Below are 25,000 nucleotides of genomic sequence, written 5' to 3'. Positions count from 1 at the left end.
CTGGGGCTCGTTACCTGATGCTGTGGTGTCAGACAGGGTGCCTGCGTCCAGGGAGGAGGAGCTGGGGGCCTGGCCTGAGAGCCCCAGACTCTGGAGCCCCAGGGCACTGCTGCTGCTGCCTGTATGAGCACAACACACAGTGTTACACTCAGCTACACAACACACACACTCACACACACAACACACACACTCACACACAGTATTACACTCAGCTACACAACACACACACTCACACAGTATTACACTCAGCTACACAACATACACACTCACTCACACACAGTATTACACTCAGCTACACAACACACACACACACACAGTATTACACTCAGCTACACAACACACACACACAGTATTACACTCAGCTACACAACACACACACACACTCACACACAGTATTACACTCAGCTACACAACACACACACACACAGTATTACACACACACATACTGTGGACATAGTGCAGATATATTGGGATCCAGTGCTGACAGTGTGTATATATTGGGATCCAGTGTGTATAAATTGGGCAATGGCCAGATTTATTGGGATACGGTGCGGGTATATTGGGATATAGTGGTAGATATTGCAGGTAAGTGACCTTGCTGGTCCTGCTGCAGGCTCAGGGCGATGGCCAGCTTTATTGGGATACAGTGCGCGTATATTGGGATACGGTGCGAGTATATTGGGATACGGTGCGGGTATATTGGGATATAGTGCGGGGCAGTGACCTTGCTGGTCCTGCTGCAGGCTCAGGGCGATGGCCAGCTCCACCATGGTCTCGTCGTCCGCGTCGGGGGGGATGTCCAGCATGGGGGGGAAGCCCTCGGCCCCCGCCAGCAGGGCCTCCAGGGGCGAGGGGTTCCCGTTGTTCACGTTCTCCGCCGTCTCCAGGACCATCGACTCCGACTGCGGAGCAAAGAGAGAGAGGGATTACATAACAACCGCCGTCACTGAGGGGGGACGGGGGGGGTGTATCAATTAAGACCCCGTCTGTACCAAGAACGATAACTACAACTATAACGAGGTGAGCACCCACACTGGCGAACGACACCGTCCTGTAAACAGCCTCTCGGTTATGTCATCCGCCATTTTGAATGTGAAGGCCAGTAAATTAGGGTGAATTTTGATTGGCTGTCAGTGTTTTATCTTTTACGCAGCCGGAAAAAAACATGGATCTGAAAGATCCCAACTACATTATTTGTCACTGTTGTTGTCGTTATAGTAGTGGTGTGGACTACCACTATCCACTCGAGTTATGGCAGCGCCATTTTTAAAAGGACTTTTCTATGGTTATAGTTATCGTTCTTGGTGTGGACGGGTCTGGACACAGCATTACATTTTAGTCATTTGGCAGACACTTTTAATCCAAAGCGACTTACAAGTGCATAGGTTCTACCATAAGTCAAAGCATCACATCCAGAAACTAGCAAAATACACATGAAATGCTGTTCTAAACATATAGTCGTCATCATAAGTGCCATTTTTTATTTATTTTTTTGGTTCTTTTTCTGTAGCCTCAGTGTGGCACCGCTTTCATTGCCCATGTCATTATGTGCACCTTGTTAGCATCTTGCCCTGGTGGCCTGGAGAACCACAGTAAAGTGATAACCTGCAGTCATACAGACTCGTTACACTGCGAACACAGGCCCCTGTCGGCTGGAGCAGGGGCTTGCCATTTGGCCAAACTCACCACCATCTCGAAATCTCCGTGATCCACCTCGTTTTGCTCCTGGCTCTCCTGCTGCCCGCCGTCTCCGCCCGTGATGCCGGACTGCTGCATCTTATCGTCCGCGTCGTCGTCATCGTCGTCGTCTTTGTCCCCTGCGCGGGAGCGGAGAGAGAGCGGAGAGAGAGTGGAGAGAGTGAGCGCGTTTACTGCCAACAGCAGCACTGCAGGGTGGGGTTCTGACCCACGGGAGGGGCGGTTCTGACCCACGGGAGGGGCAGTACTTACCCATGGGGGTGTTGGAGCGCGGGGGCGAGGGCAGGGTAACGTGTCTCCGTTTGTTCCGTGGTCTCAGAACGCGGATCAGGGCCTGCTTACAGGCGAAGCTCACAGCCGTGTCCTGCAGCAGAGAGAGAACCGGTCAGAACCAGACTAAACTATACATGCTATCTCACACACACACACCATGTCCTGCAGCAGAGAGAGAACCGGTCAGAACAAGACTAAACTATACATACTATCACACACACACACACACCATGTCCTGCAGCAGAGAGAGAACCGGTCAGAACCAGACTACACTATACATACTAACACACACACACACACACACACACACACACACACACACACACACACACACACACACACACACACACACACACACACACACACACACACACACACACACACACACACACACACACACACCATGTCCTGCAGCAGAGAGAGAAAACCGGTCAGAACCAGACTAAACTATACATACTATCACACACACACACACACCATGTCCTGCAGCAGAGAGAGAACCGGTCAGAACAAGACTAAACTATACATACTATCACACACACACACCATGTCCTACAGCCCAGAGAGAGAACCGGTCAAAACCAGACTAAACTATGCATACTATCTCACACACACACACACACACACCATGTCCTGCAGCAGAGAGAGAACCGGTCAAAACCAGACTAAACTATACATACTAACACACACACACCATGTCCTACAGCCCAGAGAGAGAACCGGTCAAAACCAGACTAAACTATGCATACTATCACACACACACACACACCATGTCCTGCAGCCCAGAGAGAGAACCGGTCAAAACCAGACTAAACTATGCATACTATCACACACACACACACACCATGTCCTGCAGCAGAGAGAGAACCGGTCAAAACCAGACTAAACTATACACACGCGCACGCGCACACGCACACGCACACGCACACGCACACGCACACGCACACGCACACGCACACGCACACGCACACGCACACACACACACACACGCACACACACACACACACACACACACACACACACCATGTCCTGCAGCCCAGAGAGAGAACCGGTCAAAACCAGACTAAACTATACATACTAACACACACAATATGTCCTGCAGCAGAGAGAGAGAACTGGTCAAAACCAGACTAAACTATACATACTAACACACACACACCATGTCCTGCAGCAGAGAGAGAACCGGTCAAAACCAGACTAAACTATACATACTATCATACACACCATGTCCTGCAGCCCAGAGAGAGAAGTGGTCAAATCCACACATAACCACACACAATAATGCCAAAAAATGGCCAAACTATTTATATTAGGGCCAGTGGCTTTAATGGCAGGGCCAAAGTTACAGGCCTAGAGGGCCAGAGAAAAACTTTGCTCATTGTCACACACACACACACACAGGATTTAAAGTGTCACTGAATACAGCACACATTGTTCCTGCTCTCCCAGGTAATATCAGAGTGCTGCAGTAACAGAGGGGGGAGAGCCCTGAGGTGGTGGGGTTGTGTTCGGGGCAGACCTACAGGGCAGAGCAGCATCTGCATGTAGATCTTGGCGGCCACGTTGATGCAGTCCAGCTCGCAGGTGCAGTAGCCGTGGATGATGTCCACCAGGGCGTTGACCGTGGCCTCGATGTGGGTCAGGCCTGGGGGAGACACACGGGGGGGGGGGGGGGGGGGTCTGTGAGCAGGGCAGACACTACAGCCTCTTTATCATACGTGTCTAATGTGAGGCTGGATCCAAATAGACCGGTTTCACAAATGCATACATGTTAGATAAACATCAGAGAATTAACTCAAAGCAGGCTTAGCGTGTACGCACAGACCACACACACACACACACACACACACACACACACACACACACACACACACACACACACACACACACACACACACACACACACACACACACACACACACACACACACACACACACACACACACACACATCAATTGATATAAATGCAGATATACAGTTGCAGATATGTCCTGGTTTTGAATAGAAGAATTGACTGTGTACCTGGCAGGCAGGCCGGAGCCAGGAAGGCGTTCTTGGGCTTGAGAGCGTGGAGCTTCCAGAAGTTATTCACCAGCTGCATGATGAAGTTACAGCCCTCGCTCTCCACAGACTTCTGACCGTCCTTTTCCTCATCCGCCATTTCTGGAGAGAACAACACCGTCACACACAGCATGTAGCATCACCGACTGCACTGTGCTACTGTGTCAGCTCATTGATGTGTAGCACTACTGTTTCTCCACTGTGCACACGGCCCACAACATCAGATAGTGTGCAATGTAGAGGCATGTAATCAGTGTGCCAGACTGCATAGTGTTAGTTCCACACTGACATGAGCCAGATCCTTTGAAAATGCATTTCTATGGATGCTAACGTTTTAACAAACAGCTTTTTTCCCAAAAACAACCTGGGGAAATAGAATAAGTAGGTGCAGGAATTCAGTAGCCAATCAGATGTAGGCAGGATGTTGCGAGAGTACTTTTAATGCGACTTCCTGTTCATGTGTAGCTGTGTCCCCTGCAGTGGTGTAGCAGGAGGAGGCCAGGGGGATGCTGGGATACCTGTGTCTGCGTGCGGAGGCCAGGGGGATGCTGGGATACCTGTGTCTGCGTGCGGAGGCCAGGGGGATGCTGGGATACCTGTGTCAGCGTGTGGAGGCCAGGGGGATGCTGGGATACCTGTGTCAGTGTGCAGAGGCCAGGGGGATGCTGAGATACCTGTGTCAGTGTGCAGAGGCCAGGGGGATGCTGGGATACCTGTGTCTGCGTGCGGAGGCCAGGGGGATGCCGGGATACCTGTGTCTGCGTGCGGAGGCCAGGGGGATGCCGGGATACCTGTGTCAGGGTGCGGAGGCCAGGGGGATGCTGGGATACCTGTGTCTGGGTGCGGAGGCCAGGGGGATGCTGGGATACCTGTGTCTGGGTGCGGAGGCCAGGGGGATGCTGGGATACCTGTGTCAGCGTGCGGAGGCCAGGGGGATGCTGGGATACCTGTGTCTGCGTGCGGAGGCCAGGGGGATGCTGGGATACCTGTGTCTGCGTGTGGAGGCCAGGGGGATGCTGGGATACCTGTGTCAGCGTGCGGAGGCTTGGACTCGGTGAAGTGCACCAGGTTGTTGGGCCTCATGATGGCGATGGAGCGGGCGGTGATGACCAGGCGCTGGAACACGTCGGGGTCCAGATCCCTCCCCTCACGACTGCCACTGCTCAGACACTGCACTGCGTTACTCAGCAGAGACTGGTCCTGTAATAATAACAATAATATTAATTACACACACACACACACACACACACACACACACACACACACACACACACACACACACACACACACACACACACACACACACACACACACACACACACACACACACACACACACACACACACACACTGCGTTACTCAGCAGAGACTGGTCCTGTAATAACAACAATAATAATTACACACACACACCCACACACACACACATACATACTGCGTTACTCAGCAGAGACTGGTCCTGTAATAACAACAATAACAATTACACACACACACACACACACACACACACACACACACACACACACACACACACACACACACACACACACACACATATACACACACACACATACACACACACACACACACACACACACACACACACACACTGCGTTACTCAGCAGAGACTGGTCCTGTAATAACAACAATAATAATAATTACACTCACACACTCACACACTCACACACTCACACACTCACACACTCACACACTCACACACTCACACACACTCACACACTCACACACTCACACACTCACACACTCACACACTCACACACTCACACACTCACACACACACACACACACACACACACACACACACACACACACACACACACACGGCGTTACTCAGCAGAGACTGGTCCTGTAATAACAACAATAATAATTACACACACACACACACACACACACACACACACACACACACACACACATACATACTGCGTTACTCAGCAGAGACTGGTCCTGTAATAACAATAATAATAATTACACACACACACACTCACACACTCACACACTCACACACTCACACACTCACACACTCACACACTCACACACACACACACACACACACACACACACACACACACACACGGCGTTACTCAGCAGAGACTGGTCCTGTAATAAAAACAATAATAATAATTACACACACACACACACATACTGCGTTACTCAGCAGAGACTGGTCCTAACAACACACACTCACACACTCACACACTCACACACTCACACACTCACACACTCACACACTCACACACTCACACACTCACACACTCACACACTCACACACAGTGTTGCTCAGCAGAGACTGGTCCTGTAATAATAACAATAATAATTACACACACTCACACACACACAGTGTTGCTCAGCAGAGACTGGTCCTGTAATAATAACAACAATAATAATTACACACACACACACACACACACACACACACAGTGTTGCTCAGCAGAGACTGGTCCTAATACTCTCACTCTCACTCTCACTCTCACTCTCACTCTCACTCTCACTCTCACTCTCACTCTCACTCTCACTCTCACTCTCACTCTCACTCTCACACACACTCTCACACACACTCTCACTCTCACACACACTCTCACTCTCACACACACACACACACACACACACACACACACACACACACACACACACACAGAGGCAGTGAGAGGAGCACCTTGTGGTTGTGGTAGGCGGTGCGGCTGGTGTGCAGGCTGGCCAGCAGGCCCTTGGTCTGCTGCTGGACCCCGGCGGGCGTGGGCATGGACAGCAGCAGGGTGGCCAGCTCCAGGGCGGCCATCTTGTTCTTCTCCTGCAACGGGACGGACAGTTAGGCCGCTGGGACAGAACCGCCAACACTGACCGTCTTAACAAGTGATTTAGCCTCGGAATAAGGTCGCTGTCTCATAAAACTTAACACCTTTTTTTCTTCTCTCAAGTAGAAAATAGTATTTTGTTTTAAGTTAGTGTTTGCTTGACAAGTGAAATTTTCTTATTCCTTTGGCAAATCTTGAAAGGAGTTCAACTGCCTTGCCACATTGGCAATGTCTTAGTCTTAATTAGCAAAAATAAGATTCTAAGTCTTAACATAAGACTAAGATGCTCGTTACTATTGAGGTTTTGCAGCGCAATCAGAGCATTAAATCTCTGCGTTACACTCAATCAGAGCGTTAAACCCCATACAAGTTCTCTAAGGCTAATATCGCCATTACATCGGTCTACTTGCCTTCTCATTGGTGGAGCAGACGGCGAAGCAGCTCTCCAGAGCCTCCAGAGAGCTGACGACCAGCCTGAGAGAGAGAGACACCCGTCACACAGAGCCAGCCACCGGCCTCTGGATACACACACCAGCCAAAGAAGAACTACACAAAGCCGCACTTAAAACGGAGGCAAGAACACTCCTGCTTTTATGAGGGAAAACAAGCTCATACAAATAATCAGAAAATATTTAAGCAAAGAAAGCAAGTGTTTTTGTTTTTTTAAGTGTTGCTTGTTAATATTTTTTGTTGCCTCTTTGTTTGCACACGCGCACACACACACACACACACGCTAACACCATGCTAACAAGCAGAGAAGGGGTGGTTACTAACCGGTCCAAGGTGGATAAGGACTCAGTTTCACAACTTTTTAAAATAAAAAAAAAACAATTTTGGGAGCAAAGAAAAAGAAAAGTATGTGAGGATCACAGAAAGAAACAGGTGAAAAAATGACAATGCAAAAGTAGAGGATAGGGGAGCATGCAGAGACCAAGACATAATGAAGGCCATGCACTGGACACACCACGCACTCCCACCGCGCCCCTAAGCTGCACTGCAACGCACCCCTTATATATATAATATGGGGTATATATAATAAGTCTGCTCTGCGTACGGACATTACCGCGACCTCGCAAGGTGACACACAACCCAACTTCATTCCCACATCGATTTTCAGCTTTCAGAGACCTGGCAATGGCTTACCTTCACAAAGCTCATACAAATTTACTAAAACTGCTCAAAATATATACATGTACATATATATATAACAACATCAGTTATCCAGACAGACATTAACCCTTTCAGTCCCAAGCCCAATATGAAGTGGCTCCACTCCAATCCCAAGTCGTTTTGGCATTTGTTGAGAAAATTGAGAAAAACGTTTATTAGGGTCTAATAGGAGCTCGAAATAATGGCACAGCAGCCATTTTGATTGGTTGAAGAGGTATAAGGTTGAGAGTGGCATTGGGATGCTACGGGAGCTACTCTTGCGTATCATACGGCAGTCTGGGGACTGACAGGGGTTAATGTTGTGCAGTGTTTGGTGGGGGGGTTGAATACACCCCCAGGTCCCCCCCGCCCGTACCTCTCGAGCACGGTCCCGCTGGCCGAGGCGGGGGCAGAGACGTCGCTCTCCCCCGTGCCGTTGCCCTGGTTGAGGTTGGGGCTGCACACGTTGTTGACGGAGGCGGAGGGGAAGTCCTCCGGGGGCTCGTCCGGCCAGCCGAACTGCTCCTTGGTCTTCCCGTAGATCTTAATGGAGTCCAGCATCGTCACGCCCGCGGGGTCCACCGACGCTCCGACTGCAGAGAGGGAGAGAGGGGGAGAGAGAGAGAGAGGGGGAGAGAAGGGGAGAGAGGGGGGAGAGGGGGGAGAGAGAGGGGAGAGGGGGAGAGGGGGAGAGAGAGAGAGGGGGAGGGAGAGGGGGGAGAGAGAGAAGAGAGAGAGGGAGAGAGGGGGAGAGAGAGAGAGAGAGGGGGAGAGAAGGGGAGAGAGGGGGGAGAGGGGGGAGAGAGAGGGGAGAGGGGGAGAGGGGGAGAGAGGGGGAGAGAGAGAGAGAGGGGGAGAGAAGGGGAGAGAGGGGGGAGAGGGGGGAGAGAGAGGGGAGAGGGGGAGAGGGGGAGAGAGGGAGAGAGGGGGAGAGGGGGAGAGAGGGGGGGGGAGAGAGAGAGAGAGAGAGAGAGAGAGAGAGGGGGAGAGAGAGAGAGGGAGAGAGGGGGAGAGAGGGGGAGAGACAGGGGGAGAGACAGGGGGAGAGAGAGACAGGGGGAGAGAGAGAGAGGGGGAGAGAGAGGGGGAGAGAGGGGGAGAGAGGGGGAAAGACAGGGGGAGAGAGGGGGGGAGAGACAGGGGGAGAGAGAGAGAGGGGGAGAGAGGGGGAGAAAGGGGGAGAGACGGGGGAGGGGGAGAGACGGGGGGAGGGGGAGAGACGGGGAGAGACGGGGGGAGGGGGAGAGAGGGGGAGAGGGGGAGAGAGAGAGAGAGAGAGAGAGAGAGAGGGGGAGGGAGAGGGGGGAGAGAGAGAAGAGAGAGAGGGAGAGAGAGAGAGGAGGAGACGGGGGAGGGATGGAGCGAGCAAGAAAGGGGCGTAAGAGAGAGGAAAGAGATCAGATCAGGTGAAAATCACCTCCCGTCTTAGCACTGCATTCTAAAGGCCTGTTTACAGTCCAGCGTCAGCGTCACTCCACTGAAATCGCAGAACGTTCATGAACACGTTCATTGCCCACAGTAGACTGTGGTCGTTGCCATTAGCAAAAAAATATAAGCACACTCCAGTTAACCAGAGTAGATACTAAATGTCGCTGCGACCAGCAACATCCATTGCACATCGTGTGGCCTTAACTGGCCTTAATGCGGTGATCCTTAATCCTGGCCCTGGAGAGCCACAGAGTCTGCTGGTTTCCGTTTTCACCGAAAGATTCAACAACCGATTCAGACCCAAGAGACCAGGTGACCCTGATCAATCGGCTGCTTTAACTGAAGATATGCCGTAGTACTCAGGCGCAGAGTAACAACTAAAGCCAGCAGACCCTCTGGCTTTCCCGGGCCAGGGTTTTTAGGACTGATATGCAGGTGCATTCTGGGGGATGAAGTCCTCACTGAAGATGGAGAGCTTCTTGTCGGCCTGCAGCGCCTCCTCGCGGGTGAAGGGGAAGTCGAACCAGCGGGAGCGCGTGAGGTTCATCTGCATGGTGCGGCCGAAGATCTCCACGTAGGAGGGCGCCCGCTCGATGGCCTGGGTGCCCACCTGCACCCGCATGCCCGTCATCACCATGGAGCTGTTGTTGTTCACAGCCTCCACCGTGAAGCCCCCGGGCTGAGGGAGGGAACGGCAACGTCAGGGCAGCAGGGAACAGCAACGCCAGGTCAGCAGGGAACAGCAACGTCAGGTCAGCAAGGAACAGCAACGTCATGTCAGCAGGGAACAGCAACGTCAGGTCAGCAAGGCACAGCAACGTCAGGTAAGCAAGGCACAGCAACGTGAAGTTAAACATCATACATGACACTACATTACAGTTATTAAGCTGATGCTTTTATCCAAAGCGACTTACAAGGGACAGCACACCCTGGAGTAATGCAGGGTTAAGGGCCTCTTATTGTGTCTACACCGGGGCTTGAGCCACCAACCTTCCGGGTCCCAGCAAAGCACCTTAGCCACTAGGCTACAGGCTGCTCCAACCATCATTATCGCCCGTTAAGCACAGTACTGAGAGCTCCCTCAATCAAACTACCCTGAGTGAAACTGCACTCGGTCTCTCTAGGGTGGAGTTTGAGGGCCCACCCCACACTCATGGCTGGAGTGCGTGGGTAAGCTCTCACTTCAGGAGCAGCTCTGACAGAGAGCCGTGGGGTCGGACGAGTGGCCGTGTGGGAGCGGTGAAGGGCCTGCCGTACCTTGGTGTTGGCCACGTACATCCCGGTGGAGTTGAGGCGGTGCTTGATCTGCTGGCCGTTGTAGACCTGCAGCAGGTCGTTCCCCCCGAACTCCACCTCGGTCAGCTGCTGGTTGTGCTCAAAGAAGTCAACGGGGAAGGTGACCTGGCTGGAGGTGCGGGTGGCTGGAACACAGAGCGAGTCTGGGGTCAGGAGAATAAGCAATATCTCTGTGATAATGAAGGGGGTCAGTGACTTGAGCAGAATAACCGATAGCTGCCACTACATGACATTACAGGGCTCCAGAGAACATGCTAACATGTCAATTCCCTTTCACTGCAGTGACCCTCCAACTCAAGGTCTCGTGGGATATTGTTTGATTTGTGCTCAATAGGTTTCTCGGGCCACAGTGTTTATAATGGTTAGTGATGAGGTGGTGCAGTAGAGTATGGAGTGGTGTACTGCAGTATGGAGTATGGAGTGGTGTACTGCAGTAGGGAGTATGGAGTGGTGTACTGCAGTAGGGAGTATGGAGTGGTGTACTGTAGTAGGGAGTATGGAGTGGTGTACTGCAGTATGCAGTATGGAGTGGTGTAGTATAGTGCAGTATAGTATGGACTGGCGTACTGCAGTATGGAGTGGTGTACTACAGTAGGGAGTATGGAGTGGTGTACTGCAGTAGGCAGTATGGAGTGGTGTACTGCAGTAGGGAGTATGGAGTGGTGTACTGTAGTATGGAGTATGGAGTGGTGTACTGCAGTAGGGAGTATGGAGTGGTGTACTGCAGTAGGGAGTATGGAGTGGTGTACTGTAGTAGGGAGTATGGAGTGGTGTACTGCAGTATGCAGTATGGAGTGGTGTAGTATAGTGCAGTATAGTATGGACTGGCGTACTGCAGTATGGAGTGGTGTACTACAGTAGGGAGTATGGAGTGGTGTACTGCAGTAGGCAGTATGGAGTGGTGTACTGCAGTAGGGAGTATGGAGTGGTGTACTGTAGTATGGAGTATGGAGTGGTGTACTGCAGTATGGAGTATGGATTGGTGTACTGTAGTATGGAGTATGGAGTTGTGTACTGCAGTAGGGAGTATGGAGTGGTGTACTGCAGTATGGAGTGGCGTACTGCAGTATGGAGTATGGATTGGTGTACTGTAGTATGGAGTATGGAGTTGTGTACTGCAGTAGGGAGTATGGAGTGGTGTAGTATAGTGCAGTATGGAGTATGGAGTGGTGTACTGCAGTAGGCAGTATGGAGTGGTGTACTGCAGTAGGGAGTATGGAGTGGTGTACTGTAGTATGGAGTACGGAGTGGGGTACTGTAGTATGGAGTACGGAGTGGGGTACTCACTGGTGGCGGCGGCCTTGCGTTTGCGGACGGGCTTCATGATGCTGATGACGCTGCTGGGCTGCAGTGCCGGCTGCAGCCAGTAGGAGGTGTTCTCCACGTTGGCCATGTAGATGCGCAGGCTGCCGTCCTCACACAGCAGGATCATGGTGGTGCGCTGCTGCTCGTTACTGGCAGTGTGCCGGATCGCCACCATGTCCTGGATCTGAGGGGAGAGAGGGAGAGAGGGAGAGGGAGAGAGAGGGGGAGAGGGAGAGAGAGAGAGGGGGGAGGGAGAGAGAGGGGGAGAGTGCAGGGTTAGGGTTTATGCACTGCGTGTGTGTGTGTGTGTGTGTATGTGTGTGTGTGTGTATCCTGGGTGTGTGTGTGTGTGTGTGTATATCCTGGGTGTGTGTGTGCAGGGTGTGTGTATCCTGGGTGTGAGTGTGTGTGTGTATCCTGGGTGTGTGTGTGTGTGTGTGTGCAGGGTGTGAGTGCAGCCTGGGTGTGTGTGTGTGTGTGTGTGTGTGTGTGTGCAGGGTGTGAGTGCAGGGTGTGTGTATCCTGGGTGTGTGTCTGTGTTGGAAGGAGGGGCGGCAGTAACGAACCTTGGCTTTAGCAGGCAGCGTTTTGATCTCCTGGATGAGGAAGATGTCGGGCTTCACCATGATGACCAGCGGGATGCCGGAGGTCTGCTGCACACAGCACACCAGGCCGGGGTGGTTCATCACCTCCGACCACTGGCACAGGGCGGGAGACGTCTTACTGCCCCCGTTAGACCTGCACAGGGACACGGCACAGTTAGCACACGGCACAGTTATCACACAGCACACTCACACTCACACACAGCACAGTTATCACACAGCACAGGGCCGGGGGCACGCGCACTCGCACTCGCACTCGCACTCGCACTCGCACTCGCACTCGCACTCGCACTCGCACTCGCACTCGCACTCGCACTCAGCACAAGGCGGGGTGGGGGATGTCTTATTGCCCCTGTTAGACCTGTACAGGGACATGTGCCAATGGGTGTCAATGCCCAAGAACTGTTGTTCGCACTAAATAGCAATGTGAAGATCACAGAAAAGGGCAAGACTATCTAAAGGTAAGAACGCTAATCGGTAAAGGTTGTCTATCTATTCCACTACTTAACAATTTGTATATGTATGCAAAACCCCAGCAGTCTCTCCGCTTTCTACCCGTCTGAATACAGCAAAAAAAACGGTGTAAGCCATAGCCAGTAAGCCAATATGTGTCGAGCTAATTAACACGGACCACAGCACAGTCAAGAACCTGAGGTGTAGTTACATTAAACCTGACAGAGCAGAACAGCCACGACAAGGTAATGCACCCATTTCATTATTTATTTAACATTCTCATTTCCCCAATGAGACAATCTGTGGAATGACTATGGGCAAGCAACTGTGCAGTGAATCAGAGGTAGGGAAATGATTACACGGGCGGATGTACAGAGGTTATATCCTTGTGGGGACATACACAGCTAACAGGGACCTTGAACAGTGACGTCCCCACGTGAGAGCGACAGGTGTGTGTGAGGTGACTCAGACGTAGGGAAATGAGTGTGAGGACAGATTTACAGAGATTATATTATTGTGGGGACATACACAGCTAACAGGGACCTTGAACAGTGACGTCCCCACGTGAGAGTGACAGGTGTGTGTGAGGTGATGAGTGTGAGGACAGATTCACAGAGATTATATTATTGTGGGGACATACACAGGGACCTTGAACAGTGGAGTTCTCCTTCCAGGGAAATGACTGTGGCAGACGTTCAGAGATGATACCCTTGTTGGGGGACATTGAGCGACTCACCCCTTGACGTTGATGGTGAAGAGCCTGTGCAGCTCCATGGTGCTGCGGTTGACGGTGGCGGCGAAGGACTTGCCCTGGCTGTAGCTGAAGAACAGCATCTGCAGCACGTGGGAGTAGTACACCGAGACTCCGCCCCCGGCGACCTGCCCGTTACTGTCCTGTGACACAGAGTTCATATATTCATTTAATGTTTATTTGAATAGGGACAATGCCAAGAGACATAGCATCATTACTGTCAGCTTAACACCATGTTCATGCAGCTGATGTTCTGCAGACAGAGATTACAGCTATTGCTAGTGCATGTGTGTACAGTATGTGTGTGCATCTCTATAAATATGTGTATTTGTGTGTATGTATATGAATGTGAATGTAGATGCATGCGTGTACATTATGTGAATGTGTGCCTTTATGTGTGTACCTGTGCTTCCATGCGTGTGTGTGTCTACATGTGTGTGAGTGTGTGTGTACGTGCAAGTGTAAATGTGTGTGTCTGCATGTGTTGTGTGTGTGTGTGTGTGTGTGTGTGTGTGTGTGTGTGTGTGCGTGCGTGTGTGTGTGTGTGTGTGCGTGTGTGCGCGTGTAGTGCATGTATGCGTGTGCGTGTGTGTGTGTGTGTGTGTGTGTGTGCGTGTATGTGGGTGTGTGTGGGTGTCTGTGTGTGTAGAGCATGTGTGTGTGCACGTGTGTGTGTGTGTGTGTGTGTGTGCGTGTGCGTGCGTGTGTGAGCGTGTGTGTGCGTGTGTGTGTGCGTGTGTGTGCGTGTGTGAGCGTGTGCGTGTGTGTGCACGTGTGCGTGCGTGTGTGCGTGTGTATAAACGGTACCTTGAGGTCCTCGTGGTTGATCTCCAGCACGTTGGTGACGTAGAAGGGGCCATGCTGGGCGCTGCTGGACTCGTCCATGCCCTGCGTGTAGATGTAGCCGGCGGAGGACATGATGCCGATGATGTTCTTGCCCTCCTCGCTGAACAGGAAGGTGGCGTCGCGGATCTTCGAGCTCGGGAGCAGGAAGTAGAACATGGGGCTCAGCGCGTCCACAGAGAGGTCGTAGATCTGAGGGGAACCACAGAAAAAAGATTTTTAAATGGTAAATGGCAGGCATTTATATAGCGCCTTTATCCAAAGCGCTGTACAATTGATGCTTCTCATTCACCCATTCATACACACACTCACACACCGACGGCGATTGGCCGCCATGCAAGGCGCCGACCAGCTCGTCAGGAGCATTCGGGGGTTAGGTGTCTTGCTTCGACACAGCCCGGGCGGGGGATCGAACCGGCAACCCTCCAACTGCCAGACGACTGCTCTTACTGCCTGAGCCATGTCACCCCTTGTCATCTGGCTAATGCTTTTTATCTAAAGCGACTCACAGTTGACATTTGACTAAGCTGGGGACAATCCCCCCTGGAGCAATGTGGGGTAAAGGGCCTTGCTCAAGCACCCAACAGCTGCACTCGTCTTATTGTGACTACAAGCAGACCTTGAACCACCAACCCTCCAGGCCCCAGTGATGTATCCTAGACACTAGGTTACAGGCTGCCCCTATTTTTCCGCATTGTATATTTTAACAGCTTAGTGAAAACGCACTGGACTGACACCATTAAAAATATGACTCATTTTATTCATACTTCCTGAGATTCAGTGATTTGGGGCTCAGAGCTGAGGAGGCAGAGGAGGAGCTCTCTCACCTTGACGAAGTCGGCGGTGATGATGGCGAGCTCGGTCTGGGACCCCGGCAGCCAGATGGCCTTGATGATGAAGTTCCCCGTGGCGAGCTGGGGATGCAGCACCAGGTGGTCTGACACCGAGCCTGTGCTGCTGAAGGTGAGAACGTGGCAGTCCTGCAGAGAGAGAGAGAGAGAGAGAGAGAGGGAGGGAGGGAGAGAGAGAGGGAGAGAGAGAGAGGGAGAGGGGGAGGGAGGGAGAGTGAGAGAGAGAGAGAGAGGGGGAGGGAGAGTGAGAGAGAGAGAGAGAGGGGGAGGGAGAGAGAGAGAGAGAGAGAGAGAGAGGGAGAGAGATTCAGAACCAGCCCCTGTCGCCTGTGACATCCTCACATTCCGTAACCCTGAACCCTAACGGGTGCCCCCGCTCTGAGGTCCTGAACCCTTGCAGCCCTGTTCCTGCCCAGGTTCATCCCAACACTTGACAGATCCTTGAGCTACAGATGCATCCCCCCAATGCTCGGAACTATATTTTTGACATCCCTCAATGTGGACTTCCTACTTTTCCTGCTAGTTCTCAACTCAAACTCCCAAGTCAATCTATACGCCAGCAGAGGACTGGCCTTATAGCCGGCTTCCGCTCAAGACTTCTTCCCATCGGTGAGTTTTTTCTCGCCACTGTTAGAGGTTTTTCTCCCCACGAGGGAGTTTTTTTTTACCTCATGAGCTATCTGGGGGCTTAAGGATGGTTTTCCTTCCTTTCTGTTCCTCTAAAGCACCTTTGTGACAGACTTCCCCGAAAATAAAATGGAACCTCAACATCCTCCCGCTCCTGAACTCTGACCTTGAGGCCGCAGACGGCCAGGTAGTCCTCGTTGCAGGGGTTGCCGGTGAGGCTGAGGACGGTGAAGGGCACGGGGGCGGAGGCCAGCCGGGTCAGGGTCAGCTTCCTCTTGCTGGAGTCGGCCTGCTTCAGGAGGGCCGACAGCTGCAGCACCGTGATCTGCAGAGGTCAGGGGTCAGGGGTCAGAGGTTAAGCACAGGTCGTCCTCAAAGATGATGAAGGAAGATGTCAACGACCAGCTCCTATTCCGCTTTAGTCTAGCCGTAAGAGAATACCGAGAAGTGCCATGCTCATGCAAGTCTACAGTTCCTCTCTAAGAAAATCATTCAATTTGAAGACACTGAACAACTGCAAAATACAGTTTTTTTCACCCCTATGTTAACGCTATATTTCACCCATATAAACCTTCCATTTCGACAATCTAGGCTATCCAACGACCTGTGCAAACCCAATAAGGACTCAAAAAGGACTGAGTAAAAGCTCATCTTTAAGAAGCTTTCTCCCATGGTACTTTCCTTCCCTGAGTGGGAAGGAGCCACAGATGACGTGTATATATTTTTTTCTTTAATGTATTTTTATCAAATCTGTCAGCATCTATGTTACTGAGCAAGCTAGAGTGCTAATCTGTCACTCAGAGTTTTATAGCTCAAAAAGCAGCTAGCTTCCAGGCTACACTGAGAGAAGGAAAGTACTTTGGGTAAAACCTTCCCGCAGGGAGGCATTGTAAGAACAGCGCTGAGGTCTGCATGAGCAGATTTAAGCGCGGGGCGGTTTAGCCTCTGGGCTGGACCTCTCTCTGCTGTTCCCTCTCAGGAGCGCGAGCAGAAGAGCCCCCACGGGGAGGGTAGGGGAGGGAGGGGAGGGGACGGGACGGGAGGGGAGTGGAGGGGACGGGAGGGGACGGGGGCGCACCTTGCCCTTCTCGTGGCTGACGGCCAGGTGCTGGCGCCGGCCGTGGGGGGAGGACAGCACGCACATGGCCACGCGCCGGAGCACGTGGGCGCTGATCAGCTGCCGGATGGTCTGGCCCTGGTCCCCGCTGTAGTTCATCCGCACGTTCTCAAACGCGCCCTCCTGGGAGCCCAGCGTGGGCACCTGAGGCACGAAAACACGCCATGGACACACACTGTTAACCACCGCCATGGAGACGGACAGTTAACCACCGCCATTGAGACGGACAGTTAACCACCGCAATGGAGAGACTCCGTGAACTACCTCCATGGAGACAACATTAACCACCGCCATGGACACACACTGTTAACCACCGCCATGGAGACGGACAGTTAACCACCGCCATTGAGACGGACAGTTAACCACCGCTATGGAGACGGACAGTTAACCACCGCCATTGAGACGGACAGTTAACCACCGCTATGGAGACGGACAGTTAACCACCGCCATTGAGACGGACAGTTAACCACCGCAATGGAGAGACTCCGTGAACTACCTCCATGGAGACACAACATTAACCACCGCCATGGACACACACTGTTAACCACCGCCATGGAGACGGACAGTTAACCACCGCCATTGACACACACTGTTAACCACCGCCATGGAAACGAACAGTTAACCACAGACCATAAAACCCACACATCAGTCTTCAACTCGATGAATTATCTTTAGCAAAGTGTCATCAACTGGCCATGTCTTCAGCCCACAATGACCCCACTTTGGCAATGCGTTCTTAGTTTGTACTTCTTAAGAGCGACAGCGTTCAAAATCACAGTTGAGCATGTGTTGTTGGTGATGTAGTGATATCGCCGGACGATAACACCGACAGCGACTGATCTAACGGAGGGCCGGAGCCCGCACCAGCGGAGCCCCTCACCATGAGCTGGTCGGTCATCTCCACGCTCTTGTCCTGGGTGTGGAGCTCGTTCAGGGCCTGCTGCGCTCGGCTGCTGCTGCCCACGGCCGACGCCTGCTGGAAGTTGGTCTGGATGGCCTCCATCAGGAAGATCAGCATCTCCAGGACCAGCGGCGCGGTGGAGGAGCCCGCCTGAGCCAGGGGGACAGGAGGACACACCCGTCACACCCGTCCCACAGAGACGCACACTGCACATACCTGTCCTGAGTGCACCCTCTCAGTCTATTAATAATGGGACATACGCGCCCCTAGTGCACCCTCTCAGTCCATTAATAATGGGACATACCCGTGTCAGAGAGACACGCTCATCACATACCAGCCCCTAGTGCACCATTTCAACTCTATTCATGTGCTTGTGTATGCCTGTATGAGTGCCATGTGTATATGTATGTGTGTAAGAGAGAGTGTGTGTGTGTGTGTGTGTGTGTGTGTATGCCTGTGTGTAAGAGAGAGTGTGTGTGTGTGTGTGTGTGTGTGTGCATGCCTGTGTATAAGAGTGTGTGTGTGTGTGTGCATGCCTGTATGTAAGAGTGTGTGTGTGTGTGTGTGTGTGTGTGTGCATGCCTGTGTGTGTGTGTGTGTGCATGCCTGTGTGTGTCTGTGTGTGTGTGTGCATGCCTGTGTGTAAGAGTGTGTGTGTGTGTGTGCGCGTGTGTGTGTGTGTGTGTGTGTGTGTGTGTGTGTGTCCGTCGCTCTGGATAAGAGCGTCTGTCAAATGCCATTAATGTAATGTAATGTAATGTTAATAATACCAGCCATGCACCCCCCACTGGAGGAAGGCGAGCCGCTTTCACAACGTCAAGAATGTGAGGACAAACTCACAGAGCCACGGGCAAATAAACCTGTCCCATACCTGTCACCGGAGAACCGCTTCAGTCTATTAATAACCGTAACAATAACAATAACTACCCCGCTCCAGGAAGCGATGGCTGCACACCTGCGATGGGCTTTTTATAACGTCAAGAATGCGGACGACCGACATTACTGCCCTCGGCCGAGTCATCGATTCTCACAGCCTCGCAAAAACACAACTCCACAGGCGCGCAAAAAGTGTCACAGGACACTTTTCAGTTCAAAATACGTCTTTTTTTGCCATACGACACTTGTCAAATAGGTTGTGTGACAGAGTATAAATCAGGCTGAAGAGACTGTGAGACAGTAAATGAGTAAATGTGAGGAATAGCTTGTCAGTGTATGTAGCGGAGGCAGAAACACTGGGGGGTTTTCAAGACCAGGCCTGATACGGTGTTAGATTCTATTCAGCTTTTAGGCGAATTAGGCAGTTGGTACACTTAAGGGTAGGAAAAGGGGAGCATTGCTGGGCTGAATGGCCTGTTCTCGCCATTACCTTTTGTTACATTACATCACATTATCGCCATTTGGCAGACGCTCTTATCCAGAGCGACGTACAGTTGATTAGACTAAGCAGGAGACAATCCTCCCCTGGAGCAATGCAGGGTTAAGGGCCTTGCTCAAGGGCCCGACGGCTGTGCGGATCTTACTGTGGCAACACTGGGATTCGAACCCCCAACCTTGCGTGTCCCAGTCATTTACCCTAACCACTACGCTACAGGCCGCCCCTCCGTTGCGTTACGGTGCGCTACGTTGCGCTACGTTGCGTTACGGTGCGTTACGTTACGTTGCGTTACGTTGCGTTGCGTAACGTCGGGGTAAATGAGCGCTCCCGGCGGCCCTCACCACTTGGGCGAGCAGCTCCTCACGGCAGCCCTCGATGTTGCGGCAGACGCTGCTCTTCTTGGGCGGGTCGGGGTCGCCGGGCCGGCCCTCGCAGATGGTGACGCGGCCGCGGTCCGCGGGCGAGGAGCTCTGCTGCCGGAGGGCACTCTCAGGCGCGCGGGGCTCGCTCTGGAACGCAGACGACTCCTTCATGCTGGAGCTAATGCCACTGCTGGGACTGCGCTTAACCAGAGCCTGTATGCATACACGCCACACACACCGCACACACACACGCCGTACACAATGCAGACACACACACACACACAGAGCACGCGCACACACACACACATATACACACACACCGTACACACACACACACACACACACACACACACACGCCACACACAATGCAGACACACACACACACGCACATATACACACACACACGCACACACACCGCACACACACACGCCACACACACACACACACACACACCGTACAAACACACACACACACACACACAAACCATACAGACACACATGAGCACACACACACACACACACACACACACACACCGTACAAACAGACACACACACACACACACACAAACAAACCATAGAGACACACATGAACACACACCGCACGCACACATGAACACACACCGTACACAAACGCACGCATGTACACACACACACACACACACACACACACGCAGAAACACACCATACACACACACCACAGACAGACACACACACACACAAACAAACAAATACACATACAGGCACACCACAAACGCACACACAGGCATATACACACACGTGTACACACACACACACACACACACACACACACACACACACACACACACACACACACACACACACACATGCATATACACGCACACACATACACATGGGCACACATCCAGGCATACACAAACACACACAGGCACACATACACACAGCAGGGTCACAACACAGTGGTGACCGGGGACACGGTATAGTAGAGCAGGTGAGACCAGCATGCTGCAGTCTACCTCGGCTAACAACACACACAGCTAGCCTGCGTTTACGCGTTAGCACGTTAGCACATTTAGTACAATTACACTTCGCAAGGCAAATCATCCCATCCACTCATCCATCGTTAAGACACAGGGCAGCATGCACGTGTTACAAAAGTTAAAAAGTGTCACTTTACAAAGCTTTTTGATCCAACACAAATGAAATAATCCTTCAAATAAATCCGATTTGAATAATCTTCAAAATATTCGACTTTCATATTATTATTTATTTTTCAGATTTCAGACTTTTTGTCTTTCAATATTTTACCGTCTGAGAGAATCGGGGAGTGGGGGGGTACGGGGAGCAAAAACACTTTGAAAGCGACCCTGAAAGGTTTGCCGTGTCACTCAGAAAATTAACGAGGGAAGAAAAATAAAAAAAACAGAAACAGAAACAGAAAACGGGCGAACGACAGGAAGGGCAACACTGGGCGGGGAGGGGGGGTTGGGGGTCGGGGGGGGGGGTTCATTACGGTTCAGACAAACCCTGCAGAACTGAAAGGGAAACGGCGATAATATAGAGGAGAAAAATGATTGGCAAGCCAAAGTTACCGCAGTGGATCTCTTCCCATGGTGACCAGAGGCACTCGGTCTCACCTGGCAGCTGCCATCGTCCTTGGCCCCACAGTCGCAGAAGAAGGAGCCGTATTTGGCGTAGGAGATCTCGTGGTCTTTGTGACAGACCTTGGCACACACTGTGCACACACCTACCCCGTCCACCATCTTACAGGTGTGACAGTGGTACCTGCACGGCGAAAAAGACCAGACCCAGTGAGCCCCCGGCCTGCGGAACGAAACCGTCTCAACAAGCGCTTCAGTCTCGCGATGAGACTTACCATCTTTTCTTTCTCTCAAACAGAAAGTAAGTTAACGCTTCATTTTACAGCGCGTTAATTACATAGTACTTACTGGGCAAGTCCACAGCTACTTGTGCAATTATTAGGTACTTTGATTTCAGTGGTAAGTACTATGAAACAAAGTCAGTAAGTATCATATGGAAGTACTATGCAAGTACGTTTTACAGCCCGTTTCATAGTGCTTACCTCTGAAATCAAAACAGTTACTTAGTAAGTACCTGGTATTTACCCAGTAAGTACTAACAGTAGGTAATTAACAGGCTGTCAAATAAAGTGTTACTGACATTATTAACTTGCTTTAAGTTAATGTTTGCTTGACAAGTCAAATGTTCTTATTCCATTGGAAAATCTTGAGTCAAACAGTCTTACCTTATTGGCAAATGTTTTGTCTTTTTAAGCAAAAGAAAATAAATAAAATTTAAAGTCTGAATAGAAGAGTAAAATGTGTGTTATTCTGTGTTTTAGGGAAGCAGTGGAGGGGCACACAAGACCCTGATCTTACCAGTGCTGGTTCATGAACTCTTTCTGTGTGATGGTGAAGGTGCACAGTTTATTGCACAGAGAGTCTTCATCCTAGGACACACAAGCGGCAGTCAGAGGACGGCTGTGACACAGCACTACCTACCCACGGAAAACAAGCTCTACTGCTGGAATGTTCCGGAAAAAAGTCCCCTTACACAGCACCACGGATCGAACTGACGCGATATACTTAAAACTGACATTTTGCGTTTCATTTGTCTGCGGTCCTGGGTATTTTCCGAAGGTTAAGGAGGGTAGAATAGCAGAAATCATTCCTGGGATTCTTACCTGGGAATGTCTGATTACCTCTCGTGCCAACTGGGTTCCCATTAAAAGTGGCCCCCGACGCTGTCGTAAGGTGATTCCGGAAAAAAACTACCGCACCCCAAACACACACAGAACAAAGGTTCCCGCCCCCCTCCTCACCGAGTCTTCAGCCTGCGAATCCTCTTCTTCCACGGCCAGCTCCTCCACCCAATCAGAGTCCACCTCGATGGCTTTCTCCTCCCCCTCCACCAGCAGCTGGGCGGAGCCATGGCCGCTGCTCTGCCGCAGGGCGTTCATCACGTCCGCCAGGTACGAGATCACATGACACGCACACTCCAGCATGCTCGCGTGCTGAAACACACACACACGGACACACACACACACGGGGGGACACACACGGGGACACACACACACGGGGACACACACACACGGGGACACACACACACGGGGACACACACACACGGGGACACACACACACGGGGACACACACACACGGGGACACACACACACGGGGACACAGGGACACACACAGGGACACAAATGGACACACACGGACACACACACAGGTCAGTGCTGAGCTCGGTAGCCTGTGTGCAGGCCTCAGGAGTCGCTGGTGAGAGAGGAGTACTCACCTTCCCCTGTGACACATTGGAGCTCACTTTCTCCACCACGTTCTTCTGAGTCAGGTACTTTTTACTGAGAAATCACAACAACCAGGAATGTCACGAGCATGCAACACAGGTCAAAACTTCACAAAGATGGACCTACATGATTTTATTGAAGGATCCACTCATGCTGGGGAAGCGTACACCATTCCCTGGGGAGAAAAAGTGCCGCAGGGAATTGTGTACACTTCACCGGGAAAAGTGAACACTTCCCCAGCACGAGTGGATCCTTCGACAAAATTAATATGCAAGATCGATGGCGTTAATCCCAGTGTAGCCACAATGCGATCAGTGCAGCTCTCGGGCCCTTGAGCAAGGCCGTTAACCCCACATTGCTCCAAGGGGGGGGGGATTGGATTGTGCCCCTGCTTAGTCAAATCAACCGCAAGTCGCTTTGGACAGCTGAATGAATAATGGCGTAACGTGCGCTCAGGATCCCGCCCGCCCGTCACTCACCACCTGGTCAGCCAGTCGACGGCGGCGCGGTGCAGCTGCAGGTGCCCCGCCCCCTGGCCGGCGCTGGCCAGCGTGGCCATGATGACCATGAGCTCGGGGAAGCCGGCCCCGTCGCCGTTGGCCAGCATGTCGGTCGCCATGGGGATGAGGGTGCTGAGCAGCACGGTGCACACGCCCTCGCCCACCTGGCTGTTGTCGCGGACGATGTAGCTGGTGAGCAGCTGCAGGAGCTGCCGGTTCTCCTGCACCGTGTCCAGCTGGTCCGAGTCCTTGGGCGGGGAGGCCGTCATGCGCGTCAGCCACGCCTGCAGACGCGCCGGCTCCACGCACGCCAGCTGGGCCAGGGACCCGCACAGGCACAGCAGGCTGGGGTTCGGGCTCTTCTCCGCTGGGGAGGGAGGGAGAGGGGGGGACAGGGGTTAGGGGGCAGCCTGAAGCCTGGTGGCTAAGGTGCGTGACTGGGACCTGGAAGGTTGTTGGTTCAAGCCCCAGTGTAGCCACAATAAGATCAGTGCAGCTGTTGGGCCCTTGAACAAGGCCCTTAACCGCACATTGCTCCGGGGGGGATTGGCCCCTGCTTAGTCTAATAAACCGTAAATCGTCTAAATAATTCAAGTAATGTCGGGAAAAATTACGTCTCTCGAACTTCAAGAAAATATAGAAGGTCTATTCCAACACCGACAGTGACAAAGTGCAGGAATGACACTCGGGATTCAACAGACTGAACCCTGAAGCTTTCCTGTGACTACTTTATATATTTTGTGTGTGCAATACACATAATAGGAGGATGCAGACCATTCTGTGGCACCCATCAAGTAGGCAGTAGCGTACAGGCCATCGCGCTGTGACTGAATTAGCATGGTCTCGTTGACTCATCTCTCACTTCCGGTCACTATTCTACCAGCACCAACTGTGCTATAATACTGATAATCAGGCGACCATTTGGGCAACCGACCCACTGGAGTCCACCCAACACGTGGGGTACAGGTCAGGGGGCAGGGGTCATATGGCCAAGCCCTGCCTCGCTCACACAGACACAGACACAGACACAGACACAGACACAGACACAGACACAGACACAGACACAGACACAGACACAGACACAGACACAGACACAGACACAGACACTCACTGAGTTGGAAGAGCTTGGTGAAGAACTTGAGGACCCTGTTGCAGAACTTGGCCGACAGGTTCTCGTTGGCGGTCGCCATCATGATCTGCACCAGCTCGCCGCTGTGAAGGAGAAACGCACCGCAGGAGCGAGAGAGAGAGAGGAGGGGAGGAGAGGAGAGAGGAGAGGGACAGATCATCAGGTAG

At 52.1% G+C, this 25,000-nt stretch overlaps 1 protein-coding gene across 5 annotated transcripts in view; it reads right to left on the bottom strand.

Annotated features, from left to right (window-relative positions):
• Positions 1-25,000, bottom strand: part of ubr4 (ubiquitin protein ligase E3 component n-recognin 4) — a 99,227-nt gene that overhangs the window by 48,718 nt on the left and 25,509 nt on the right. For 3 of the 5 annotated variants that reach the window (XM_061259204.1, XM_061259205.1, XM_061259207.1), the window contains 28 exons: positions 24,816-24,916; positions 23,684-24,071; positions 23,195-23,258; positions 22,722-22,913; positions 22,279-22,349; positions 21,472-21,664; positions 19,881-20,114; positions 18,144-18,314; positions 17,225-17,407; positions 16,313-16,471; positions 15,496-15,648; positions 14,633-14,860; positions 13,811-13,968; positions 12,586-12,757; positions 12,002-12,203; positions 10,676-10,839; positions 9,881-10,097; positions 8,367-8,583; positions 7,616-7,648; positions 7,252-7,315; positions 6,703-6,837; positions 5,058-5,232; positions 3,994-4,134; positions 3,495-3,616; positions 1,951-2,062; positions 1,687-1,817; positions 725-902; positions 15-119 (listed from right to left, as the gene is read on the bottom strand). In XM_061259204.1, coding sequence (XP_061115188.1) covers positions 15-119; positions 725-902; positions 1,687-1,817; positions 1,951-2,062; positions 3,495-3,616; positions 3,994-4,134; positions 5,058-5,232; positions 6,703-6,837; positions 7,252-7,315; positions 7,616-7,648; positions 8,367-8,583; positions 9,881-10,097; positions 10,676-10,839; positions 12,002-12,203; positions 12,586-12,757; positions 13,811-13,968; positions 14,633-14,860; positions 15,496-15,648; positions 16,313-16,471; positions 17,225-17,407; positions 18,144-18,314; positions 19,881-20,114; positions 21,472-21,664; positions 22,279-22,349; positions 22,722-22,913; positions 23,195-23,258; positions 23,684-24,071; positions 24,816-24,916 — 4,463 coding nt within the window. The remainder of the gene's footprint in view (positions 1-14; positions 120-724; positions 903-1,686; positions 1,818-1,950; positions 2,063-3,494; positions 3,617-3,993; positions 4,135-5,057; positions 5,233-6,702; positions 6,838-7,251; positions 7,316-7,615; positions 7,649-8,366; positions 8,584-9,880; positions 10,098-10,675; positions 10,840-12,001; positions 12,204-12,585; positions 12,758-13,810; positions 13,969-14,632; positions 14,861-15,495; positions 15,649-16,312; positions 16,472-17,224; positions 17,408-18,143; positions 18,315-19,880; positions 20,115-21,471; positions 21,665-22,278; positions 22,350-22,721; positions 22,914-23,194; positions 23,259-23,683; positions 24,072-24,815; positions 24,917-25,000) is intronic. The other 2 variants (XM_061259206.1, XM_061259208.1) reach the window with 2 other exon arrangements.

This window comes from Conger conger, chromosome 10, assembly GCF_963514075.1.
Source record: "Conger conger chromosome 10, fConCon1.1, whole genome shotgun sequence".
Classification (NCBI taxonomy): Eukaryota; Metazoa; Chordata; class Actinopteri; order Anguilliformes; family Congridae; genus Conger; species Conger conger.
This window is presented reverse-complemented; position numbering and strand designations above follow the sequence as displayed.